This window comes from Sesamum indicum, linkage group LG13, assembly GCF_000512975.1.
Source record: "Sesamum indicum cultivar Zhongzhi No. 13 linkage group LG13, S_indicum_v1.0, whole genome shotgun sequence".
Classification (NCBI taxonomy): domain Eukaryota; kingdom Viridiplantae; phylum Streptophyta; class Magnoliopsida; order Lamiales; family Pedaliaceae; genus Sesamum; species Sesamum indicum.
In genome coordinates, this window is record NC_026157.1 from 1,792,436 (window position 1) to 1,804,891 (window position 12,456).

Genomic DNA, 12,456 nt, shown 5'->3' on the forward strand with positions numbered 1-12,456 from the left:
AAGATTTCGAGAAATTTATCTCTTGGCCGGAGGCGCCCCAATAAGTGTCTAGAACCTCTTGGACTGTCAGGGAGGATTCTGGGGATGCCTGATAGAAGATTAGTGTGTCGTCGGGAAACAGGAGGTGCGAGACAGATGGGGCACTTATGGAATTCTTATTCCTACTTGAGTTTTTCATTATAATTTATCTTTGCATTTATTCACTCCTAAACAGGGGACTAACTTAAGCATCAGAGTGCTAACGTGTTGTTTTGCAGGTCTTTTTTCTCAAGTACTTTTACTCAATTAGTCCAAATCCAGCATCAAGATCCAAAGACTTGGGACCCGTGCTAAAATCGAACGTATCAATGGGCGCTGTATTTGGAGAATTGAGTTAAAGGCGTGAGTTACTATGGAAAACCCCAGTAATCCCGCTAACAAGCAGAAGGTCGTAGAGGCACCTAGCAACAGTCAGTCTTTGAAGGTTGTGGAGGGAACCTCCCTAGCACCGGTAGGAGAGTCCACCCCAGCTTTGTCCACTCCGATGCTACCCACAGGGTGATGGATCCTTTGGTTGACCCTCTAAGGCAAAACACCTCCTCAGACACCACATCAGGAGAACTTTCCCAGCTTTGCTGGGTGCAAATTCGATAGGTAGTTGCAGCGGCCATTCGGGAGCAAATGCCGGTACTAGTACCTGCCCGCTCAGCTCCGGTGGTGGAAGCAGACATCCTTCAAGGAGGAGTATAGGGAAGCCCACCAGAAGAGAATGTTGTTGTAACCAACAACCTTCCAACGGGGATACAAGGGCTCCCTCAAGCAGCTCCCCAAGAGATTCCCCAACAATGGTTGGCTCAGCTGGAGTGCCTTCAAAAGGGTCTCCAGGATGTACAACACCAGATAGCGGGAATCCCAAGAGAAGAACAACAGGGTTTCCTTTTCACAAACGCAGTGATGGCGGACAACTCCCTATAAATTGTTGCACCCCTACTATTCCTGAGTACGATGGGTCGTCTAACGCTCAAGAACACCTTTCATGTTTTTAGAACGCAACCCTTTTGCACAGGTACACGGATGGAATCAAGTGTCGAGTCTTCGTCACCACTTTTGCTAAGGCCGCACAACAATGGTTTAATGAATTGCCCACCGGAACAACAGAAAACTTCCAGGAGTTCAGATCCCTCTTCTTGCACCAATTTTCCAGTAGTCAGAAGCTTCGAAAGACAGAGCTTAGCCTTTTCACCATATGCCAAAAGAACAATAAGGGAATACGTGCAAAGATTCAACACTGCAGCCTTAGAGGTACCTTCGGCCACACAAGAGGTGAAGACTAGTGGCTTCTCGTAAGGACTTTTGGATGGGGATTTCTTCAAGTCCCTGGCCAAAAGTCTTGTTTTGACGTTTGATGCCCTCCTAGCTTGAGCGGCCAAGTACATTAACATGGGGGCCACCTAAACCTCCAAAGAGGAGAGTCGCCCGGAGAAGAGGAAAGAAGCTCGGGAGGATGCCCCCTTCAAGAAACAACGTACTGATTTCAAGCACAAGAAGGCGCCCTTCGAGAGGATCAATGCAGTCTACACCCCTTTAATGGTGCCTATCACCCAGGCCCTCATGGCAGTTAAAGGAAAAACTTGTTAACTCGTCCTTGATTGTGGAGAGAACAACCCAAACGTCCCAAGTCCGACAAATTCTTCCATTTTCACAATGATTATGTCCATACAATTGAAAAATGTCAGCACCTAGAGAATGAAATTGAGAGGCTTATCCAAAATGGATATTTGCTGGGAAAAGGCCCGAGGAACAGGGCCATACATTAAGCAAGAAGCTAATAAAGGAAAATAAGTAAAGATTTCCCTCCAGAATCTTCACCAAATGAAGAGCGCATGAATACATTTGGAGAAAAGACTGAAACCAATGATCTTCCCGAAAGGAAGTCATACGAATGATTGTTGGAGGGCTAGTTAGAGGGGACTCCCATCATGCTAGAAAGACCCAGGTTAAAAAAGCGCATGGCGTGACTATAAAAGAAATCTGGGATGTCATGCAAAGGAGGATTGACAGGATTGCATTTTGTGCTTATTTCATGTAATATTTTAGCCTATTTTGTGACCAAATGCTCTTAATTAAATATTATTTTGCAGCATTAGGACAAATGAAATGGAAAACGAAAAAAAGTACCAAAATGGAAATTCAGAAAAGACTCAAACTCAATTTTTGGCAAGAGTTTGGAGTTGCTTGGACTACCTTTGATGAAAGAGGAGTTTAACTAGGATTATAATTCTATTTCTATAAGTCTTTTAGTTCAATTAGGAATCTACTTGTAATCTTAGTAGAATTAGGTATCTAGCTATTATATAAAGGTGATGTAATTCACTTTAGGAGACAACTTTTGAACTCTTCTATTTCTCTAGTTTTTATGATATTTTTTTACTTTGCTTTTCATGTGTTCTTCCATTAACATGTCCGGCTAAATTCCTTATTTTTTGGTTAAGGTATGGTGATTGCTTGATTCATAATATGTTGTGAGATCTAATCTGCTCCTTTTACACTTATTAAATGAATATTCATGCTATTTCCTGTGCTTTTATTACAAACGCCTGATTTATGGATGACTCGATCGGTTATTCATTATCAAGAAGGTTTGCTTAGATAATTGGACTTTATAAATCCGTATAATTGTTTATTTAGTTCAATGCTTAGTAGCAATGTAGCATGATTAATTATATCATAGTAATTAGTTGTGTTATGGGGAATGTGGATCTAGTTTAAACGAATTATCCTCGTAGGAGTTTGTTGATTAGAATCAGACTTTTCTAATTCTTAATGCTGTTAATAGATTAAATCTTGTGGACGTTCCCAGGGTTGTCTATTAATTAGGTATCTAGTCAACGGTCGTACCTTGGCTGACGAAAAGGTAAGGAAAGGTAAGGTGTTATGTCGTACCAACACTATAACTGATTTATTCATTTATAAATGTGTTATTCTTAAATCAATGATTAATTCACAAGAATCAAGTATGATCCTAAATTTAACCGAAAAATCTCTCTCTCGTATCTTCGCCAGGTAGTTTCAATCAGTTTATTTAGTTTTAATTATTTCTTTTTATCATCAAATCTCCCCTCTTTTATTTTTTTTTCTCAAAGAAATCAACTTAAAGCCGGTCTCTGTGGAATCGACCCTACTCCCACTTTCACAAGTGTTGTAGGAATTAATTTTGGTGATCTCGATACCCATCAAGGATGTCCCCCTCATCTAGTTTGGAAGGGCAGAACGGCCAACTACGAAGTGAGATGTATCTTCATAGATTCTGGAAGTTCTGCTGACATACTATTCGGGGAAAGCTACAATTAAATGCAGTTGGGAGACACCCCTAAAAAAAAAGTGAATACCTCCCTCCACGAATTCGCAGGGAGGCGGTCCATCCTAGGGGCATAGTTTCACTCGCTCTAATCTTAGGCATTGGTGCCACTCGAAGAACGTGTCATTAAAATTCCTGGTGGTGGACACCTCTTTAGCCTATAATGTCATCCTAGGAAGGCCTACCCTCAATCCTATAAAAGAGTTTGGTCTTTTATGTTAGTCAATTTACTCTGAATTCTTTTACTTATCTCGAGGGTTTTCTTACCTCTTTCCATTGAGTCCTTTTATACCCTTTTTTGGGTTAGGAAGATAGCCAGAGATTAGTGTAAATTCTTGAAGGGGAGTGTCTCTTCTACAGGGCCTTGAAAAGAAAAAATATTTTATGCTAAGGACTTAGATTGAGGTTTGGCGACTAGTTAGGGGAAGACCTCTTCCACCCCTAACTCTAGTCATGATATCATGTCTTTTATAAAAACGGGTTTGTTTGACCAATCGCTTATGTGAGGTACTACAACATTTTGAGTTTCTTTTGTTTTTCTTTTAATAAAAATGTATATATTACTAAAAATATTATATATAAAATAATATATTTATTTTTTGATAAATATTTGTACATATTATAAATTAGATATATAATACATAATCGAAAAAATCATGCACACCAGCAAGAGAGACGACTGCACTACACACATCACTTTAAAAGGATAAATTGCTTTAATTTAAAAAATACAAAAAAATAATTTAATATTGTTTTATAGAAGTATTTTGCACGTTACCTATATTACATAGAGGTAGCATGCATTTTTCCCTTTTTCAAAGTATAAAAAACATCAAACACCGTTGATTATATAACCGAATGCAGCATTACCCAATCAAATCATAAGTTCTATTTTTTAAAGTATTAAAACGTGAAATACCTTTAATTACACTTCCAAATGCAATATGGACCTTTAAAGTATTAAAACGTGAAATACCTTTAATCTCCCAATTCGATACCACAAAAAACATGAGTTTTCATTACATCATAAGTATCACGACTTAAAAATTATAGTAAATTAATATTAATAATTACTGTACATAAAATCAAAGTAAAAATTTAAATTTTTACCACAATTAATTTATATTCGTCATGATTATTTTTAGTCAAAATATTTGTTATGGATTTAGCCATGGCTAATATTTTGGCCACATTTTTAGGAAAAACGACTAATGACCGTTGCTAAATGTGATTGATTTGTATATGCCATGGTTTACTTTTTTTTATTGTAATAATTAATCTTAGCGGAAAACCATATATTTTCTAGGGCGAAGCTGATTTCTTGTTTATTTCAACGTCTAGTGTAATCCTCGTGTTATGCACTTATTAAATCAAATTTTGAGTGAAAAATAAAAACTAAATTCACTGATATTTATATACACTTAAATATTTCGTCCATTTAGAAAATAGTAAAATTGTGACACTCTGTACTCTATTATAATAAACATAATATTATATATAATATTCTATTTTTTCTTCATATTTTTTGTCTAGGGTGTTAATTACAAAGAATTTATTTGAGTTTATTTGGGATATAAAAAAAATTATATTGAACTCGGTTACTTAATTTTTAAGAGATTAAAAGTCACAAATTAACTAAAAAATAAATTTTAGGACTAGATTAAAATTTATAATTTTTTTTATTATTAAATTATATATATTTATAAATTAAGGAACTAAATTGCAAATTCTATAAAAAAAATAATTATAAAATGATCAAAGGGGCATAAGCTTGGCCGGCCCCACCCACACACATACCGACACAATTTGAATTAAACCACAACCCTCCCTCGGGTTAATTATTCTTTTACTAAAAAAAAGTAAATAAATTATATTAATATAACTTATATAAATAGTATAATATTAATATAACGAGTCCTGATTAGAAATCGCGATTCGAATTAATTTTTTTTTTTAAACTGATCATCTCGTGATTTCAAACCACGATTTGGTGTCCTGATTTCAAACTACGGACCCCAAACCACGACATCATGTGAATTTTTTACTGTAAATAAAAAGATAAACTAATGGTAAGATACAAAAGTAAAATATTGATAGGGAAAACCCCAATTTACCAAAAATATCCTTAATGAAGAGCATTTCTGTAATTTTTCTAAACAAGATCCGCGTCCTACTAAAGCGGGTCGGAAAGAACCAGCCCCAAGAGAGGAAGACCCGACTTAATAAGAGCCGTCCGATCTGGGACACTATCGTCCAAATGATGATACGTGGATCAAACCACCATACACACCTGGAGCTATAAATACCCCGACGCTTCATTTATTGAGGTAACTGTTCTTTAATATTTTCGACCTATAATTTTCAGCTTGCACATTTTTACTTCGATCAACTCTAACTTGAGCATCGGAGGGTCGTTGTCGGGGACGCACCCGACGAGCCTCACGTTCGTGTTTTTATCCTCAGAACCCAATCACTCGATCTTGAGAGGGTACATGGCCGCATTCAATGGAGACATATTTCAAATGATAAAATAATTTATCTCAAAAATAATAGCCGCATATAAAAAATAGGAAGAATAATATACACCTGGTTGAAAATAGGAAAAATTATATTTTTTTGGCAATCTACCATTCAAGTGTTCTTCTTTACTTTTTAAAGATTTTGTGGTTCTATAATATTTGTATTTATTCTTAGTATTTACTTGCACTTAAATTTTTATTTTTTAATTATCTTGCTTTCGTTCATGTTTCATAGACTGATTTTGTTTACCTCATTTATTAATGAATTTTCTATTTAAATATTCATATTTAGCTACAATTTAAGTGCCGCCTATTTCTTTAAAGATTTCATAACCAAATAGGTGCGGCCTATTTCTTTAAAGATTTCATAACCACCTTGTTTTCGTAATTTTTTTTTTTGATATTATTAAAATAATTCACCGTAATTAATGCTTTCAATAACAAGGGAAGAGGGAGTACTTTACGGTAGAAAACTTGACAAACAAAAGTTATTCATTAAAAAATTTGATTTTTTTCATAATATCTATGATAATTAATTGATGAGTGTAAATCCAATTAATAGTATTTTTTATTATATATATTACTTTTATATGTTATGTTCATAGCATTTTGAATGTTTTATTGTATATATATAAATTTAGAAATATATATGCATATATATCTTCACTTTTTTTATTAAATTGAAATATTGTTAAATTTATATCATAGGGTAACCATGTAGTATCTATTACATTAATGTATTTAAATAAAAATAGTTGTTTTTTAATTAAAAAATATTTAATTGAGTAAGAAAATATATATAGTATTTGTAACTTATAAAATAATTTTTTCAATTTCTAAAATATGATAATATTGTATTTTTATAAATAAACTTAGTAAACATTCAATATTGAGTTTTATATACACAACTTTAATAATTTTATATACTAGTATATATGCACAGTCGTATGTGTGTGCATAATAAAATATTTATAAAAATATTATAATTATAAAAAAAATATATTAATTAATTAAATAAAAACACTAAAAAATATAAGAAAGTCATGAAAATTTATTAGAAAAAATTAAACCAATTACTGCATCAGCATTTATATATATATATATATATATATGCACACACATATGAGGCGCTACTTGGAAAACTCGCCTCCCTCTTAAAACACTCTTACTGTGTGTAAAAAGTGTGAGGATTTGGAGTTAGGATGTGCACTTTAGAGAAACGCGGCGATCTCTTCATCCTTACAATCACCGGCAACGATGAGCACCGGCTGAATCCGACCCTGATCGACTCCATTCTGGCCGCACTTAATCGGGTCAAGTCCGAGTCCGAGTCGATGGGCTCCACTGCTCTCATCACAACCGCCGAGGGCAAGTTCTTCTCCAACGGCTACGACCTCTCATGGGCTCTCTCGGACCCGGACCTTTTTCGGGCGCAAGCACAAGCACGGCCCAAGGTTTTGTCCAAGAAACTCCGGCTTCTGGTGGCGGACCTCATCTCCCTCCCCATGCCCACAATCGCAGCCGTAACCGGCCACGCGTCCGCGGCCGGGTTCATTTTTGCGCTCAGTCATGACTACCTCCTCATGCGGAAGGACAGAGGGGTTCTGTACATGAGTGAGCTGGACATTAAGCACAAAATCCCCCATTGGTTTATGTCAATTGTGAAGAGCAAGATTGCCTCTCCAAAGGTGCGGAGGGATGTGGTTTTGCAGGCAGCGAAGATCTCGGCTGCAACAGGGGTGGAGTGGGGGATTGTGGATTCGGCCCACGAGAATGCTGAGGAGACTGTGGAGGCTGCGGTGAGGCAGGGCATGGATTTGGTGAGGAGGAAATGGGACGGGAAAGTGTATGCCAATAACCGAAAGACTGTGCTTGCCGACGTCTTGGCTGTGCTCGGGTCGGATGAGACGGTGGGGGATTCTGGCGATAATGTGGACGACAGTAAGGCTGTTTCAAGATTATGAATGAATGGTTCTTCCATTTGTATGAATTATGTGGAAATGGAATTGAGAATCTGTATACTTCATATGATACGAATGTGTTTGCTGGATTTGTTAGGGTATGAGAATTGGCAACATATTGTTGGCAGGAAATAATTATATATACATAATTCTAAAATGAAGTGTTGAACTGTGATGTGTGATCGTATATGTATGAACTTATGATAAGCAATTCTCTTGTTAGATTTGTAGTCGGGAAAACCAGCAAAAGAGAGTTGTGGAGTATGCATTTTGTTTCTTTCACCTCATGGGCTTATTTCATGTGCTCTGTTATTAGCGGGTTGTGTGTAACGACAAGGCATATTTGAAAGCAAAATGTGAAAAATAGACAAATATTGAAGTTGAGATATTTGAGGAAAATACCTTGAGAGCGAATTGCATCTTTAGTGCCACAGTTTAGGCTTTGTTGCAATTGCGGTGCAATGTTTTATCAGTTCACCAATTTTGATACCATATCAAGGGAATGTCTCGCTCTTTATATTAAAATACACAAGCCATAAACCAAGAGTACTACTCCCTTACAACAAAAGACCCGAACAGGTGTCATAAAAAAATTATGGCGAGTCAAAAAGGTTTTTGTTATCCCACTACGTCGTGGATCGCACAGCACCTGCAAATAAATCTGTACAAAAATATCAAGCCAAAGTATGTGTAATGTTCCAAAAAGATAAATAATGAACATAAGTATTAACGTGGAGATCATGTTTGTATAGCTGGCAGCCTTTGAATCTGTGAAAGGGGTTTATAAGACCTGAAAAAGATATAACAAAGAAGAGCAGCAGAAGTGACAAAACCAAAAGGTAACCAGAGAAATATAGGTCCCAACTTCAACCATATGGATGAGTAACCTCCAAGAAATCCATATAGGTACAACCACAAAAACAGCACAGAAAAAGCTAAGATAGGACACCAGTATCAACAAAGAACTAATTGAAGTACCCCTAATTTCATGAAAAGTATTTTAACTGAAATTAAAGGTACTAATACTTCTGATTCTAATAGTAGGGAAGGAGCAGACATCAAGTCTAATTAAACCTTTAGAAATACCTGTGATATTATCAGGAGATAAAATGGTGAGATGTTGGTTGAAACAGGCTTGGTTAGCAAAATAATCGACGACTTGGTTATCCTCTCTAAAGATATGTGATATCTTGAACTCACTTTGGGATAGAAGATCTCTAATGTTAATTTTCTTAAAATAAACATTATACCCTTATCTATTGTATATTTATCTTTATTTTAATGACTGTTCGATCTTTTTTATTGCAGTAAAATTAATAGCAAGCAAACTTAAAAAACTAAACAAATAATTTTTTGTGAACAAAAATCATTATTAAGTCAAGATATCCTTTGTATATTCAGTACTAAGAAACTTTTAAGTAAATTTCATGTCTAAATAGTATTGTATGTCTCAAGAATATATGATCATTGACGTGAAGAAATGCATGTGGGTTAGACCTTAATTAGGGTTCTTGAGTGAATATGATGAAAGATTTTATAATTTATTGCTATCTGGCCAGTTCACATATGTGCTTGAAATGGCGTTTCATGCTTTATTTATCTTGTACAAAGATAGCATATTTTTAAAATTAAATACATATATTTAAAATTCAAGAGAAATGTGGGATATGGATTTGTTTATTTTTATATAATGAGAGTGCACAAGATATTATTTTATTGAATTACTATGTGCAAGAGAAGATCGTGCATTCAAAGTAAAGAAGTTACGGAGATATCAAAATTCTTCGGTTGATTATTTTCTCTAATGTCGAAAGGGAGTGTAGGGGTTTGAAAATATGATAAATTATGATGTAATGTGATGGCCCCTCTATGCGGACCTATTTATGATTTAATTAGGAGTGATGGACCAATAAACCGTGGTGGTTTTAATTAAATAATCATAAATTTTCAAATAATTATTTGAAATGTTAAAATGCAGGAGTTATGGGTAAAAGTCAAGATCGGAGTTAAATAGCTTTTATTCACAAGAAAAATTATACTGAATAATTATTATTGAGTTATAAATGCACAGAGAGCATACAATAAAGATAAAAAGGGAAAAAACCTGTAAATTATTATTTAATAATGATAGATAATGGTTTTCCTGTCCCATATCAGCAGCAAACGTGAAACTTGCACGATTTATAAATTTTAACACCTTTTTATCCTAACTAAATTGTCTTTTGAAGACGAAACGGACACTACCTCTGATTGCTACAGCGAGATCTCGCCAGTTTAATTAGTATTTTGATTATGTCAATTTCATCAACTAATAACAATAGGGCCATGGAAATGTGGATACTTTGGGGCAAATGGACGAGGAAAAGCTTCATAAAGCAGAAAGAATGTGGAAGTGCACAATAAGGAGAGTTCAACATCATTTGTGGTAGGTTTTCGATTCGTTGATTCTGTTGGTTTTCACTTTTGTCATGAATGGTCAGCACCGCGTTGAAGTGTGGAAACATCAGACCCAGCAGCCGGAGCTGTGGAAACTTCCGAGTAAAAAGAAAAAAAAAAGCCTAAAATCCATAGTATATGCAACATTTTTTACGAGTTTGAGGTGGATTTAACAAAATTTGTAACTCAGTCATCGAAGATGAGATAAAAGATTAAGAAGTCATTCGAAAATTCATTTTCTGGGATCCAAATAAATTAACCAAATCTGATAGTACCTTGATAAAAACAGTTCGTGCCGAAAATATTAAACGAGTAAATTATCAACTCCTAAACTACTCTGATTGTTTATAAATAATGCTTTTAGGGTTGGGTGTGACGTGATATGTCAATCTGGAACGATAGTTATTGGTGCGACCTTTGCCTAAGGGTTCTAGAGTTGACATGAGCCCTATAAATAAGAGTTTTCCCCAATTTAAAAGGTATTTGAAGCCTTAAATGGCTCCCAGATCTTAGTAGTTTGGACTTCGAACGGATCGATCTCGATTACTTTTTTAATATTTTTTTGTACATATATAAAAAAATATGTATGATTTATTTATATTTATATATAATACATAAACTATTTCTTTTATGAATTAAAATAAAGATATAAATGATATATAAATATTTAATGTTTATATAGATAATACATATTCTAAAATTTTTAATATTTCAATGACTATAACATGCACATATAAATTTATAAAGAGAAATTTACGTTTCAATAATTATATTTTATATCATATTTACGAAGTTATGATAATCATTTTAAAAATATTAATCGACTCCAAGCCAGTAGCTCTCAAGTCCCAAGCGAGTTTGGATTCAAACTTTCTAGAGGTCGTTCTTAAGTTTTGACAAACCAACTTAGACCTACCTCGTCACCGCCCTCCCCATACCCTAATCACCAACACCTCTCTCTCTCTCTCTCTCTCTCTATATATATATATATATTCTACATAAGAAAAAAAAAATCCATTTTCACTCACAAAAATGGCGGTTACTTACACCGCTACACTAATTTTTTAAATTACAAAAATATCCTTATGTATTCTCAACCACGTCTATTTTATATTTTTTAAATATAAAAATATTATATTTTATATATAATATATTTAAAGTGTAAATAATTATTTATTATATGTACACAAAAACGGCGTGTATGACGATTAGTATATATATATATCACTCTTATTCTATATATAAATATATTCTACGTATATTTTTAATTAAAATTTATATAAATATATATTACATAAATATACAATTTTAAATTTAACCCCATAATTTGGAATCACAAAAATCTAAGTCTTTGATTTTATTAATTGAATTTGGTCTTTAGATTCAACCAGAATATTTTTTTTAATAGAAAAATATTTATTCATTTGTAATATCATAATATTTAAATTACATAACATTTATTTATAAAAAAAAAATAAATTAGATGCAGAAATTGAACGTAAAGATTTTATAGATGAAATGGGGATTGAATACGACCCATTTTACCGGGACTCAGCTGAATTCCTCAGCCCACAAATTCTGCTTCTTCTTCCGGACAAAAGATGTACAAACATTTTATTGCAAATCCATGTGAACGCGTAAAAACGTGTTTGGGCCGTTCTGTTTAACAGGTCTGAGGCGTTGACCGTCGTCATTCATGTCTTTGTAACATGTATGTCGCTAGTCTCAAATCAAAGTCGCACTCAGCATTACCCTCCACCATAATTTCATTAGGTCCACACTTCAGCTGTTTTTATCTTTTAGCGATTCCATCAGAATTTTCTTCCCCTTACGACCACTTCGGTCGTATTCCGGAACCATGTAAGTTAATATTTTTACTTTATTATTAAATTTTAGTTTTTTTCTTTTTAGGTATTTCACTTAATTTTAATCTGTTATTTATTTTTTAAATTTGTTAATTAATTAAGATTTGTTATTAATATCAGTAAATTTGGTGAAATTTGAATTATGGAGGGACTTATTTGTTATATAAAAGCAACCCTTAGAGATGTTAAATATAAGTTTTTAAATTACAAAAATTTACATATAATTACACAAAGTTTTAAAGAAGAGAGGTGTAACTATCTCTCTATTTAGAATTATATCATATTTTTGAAAAACTTGTGCGTAATGTTTAGATTCGTTTTCTGAGTGTTTTGTGGAG

The 12,456-nt window shown here is 33.9% G+C and overlaps 1 protein-coding gene across 1 annotated transcript; it reads left to right on the forward strand.

Moving 5' to 3' along the window:
- On the forward strand, positions 6,991 to 8,166 carry LOC105176096 (enoyl-CoA delta isomerase 1, peroxisomal). Its single transcript, XM_011098799.2, has one exon. The coding sequence runs from the start codon at positions 7,059 to 7,061 to the stop codon at positions 7,818 to 7,820; it is 762 nt and encodes a 253-aa protein (XP_011097101.1). The 5' UTR covers positions 6,991 to 7,058; the 3' UTR covers positions 7,821 to 8,166.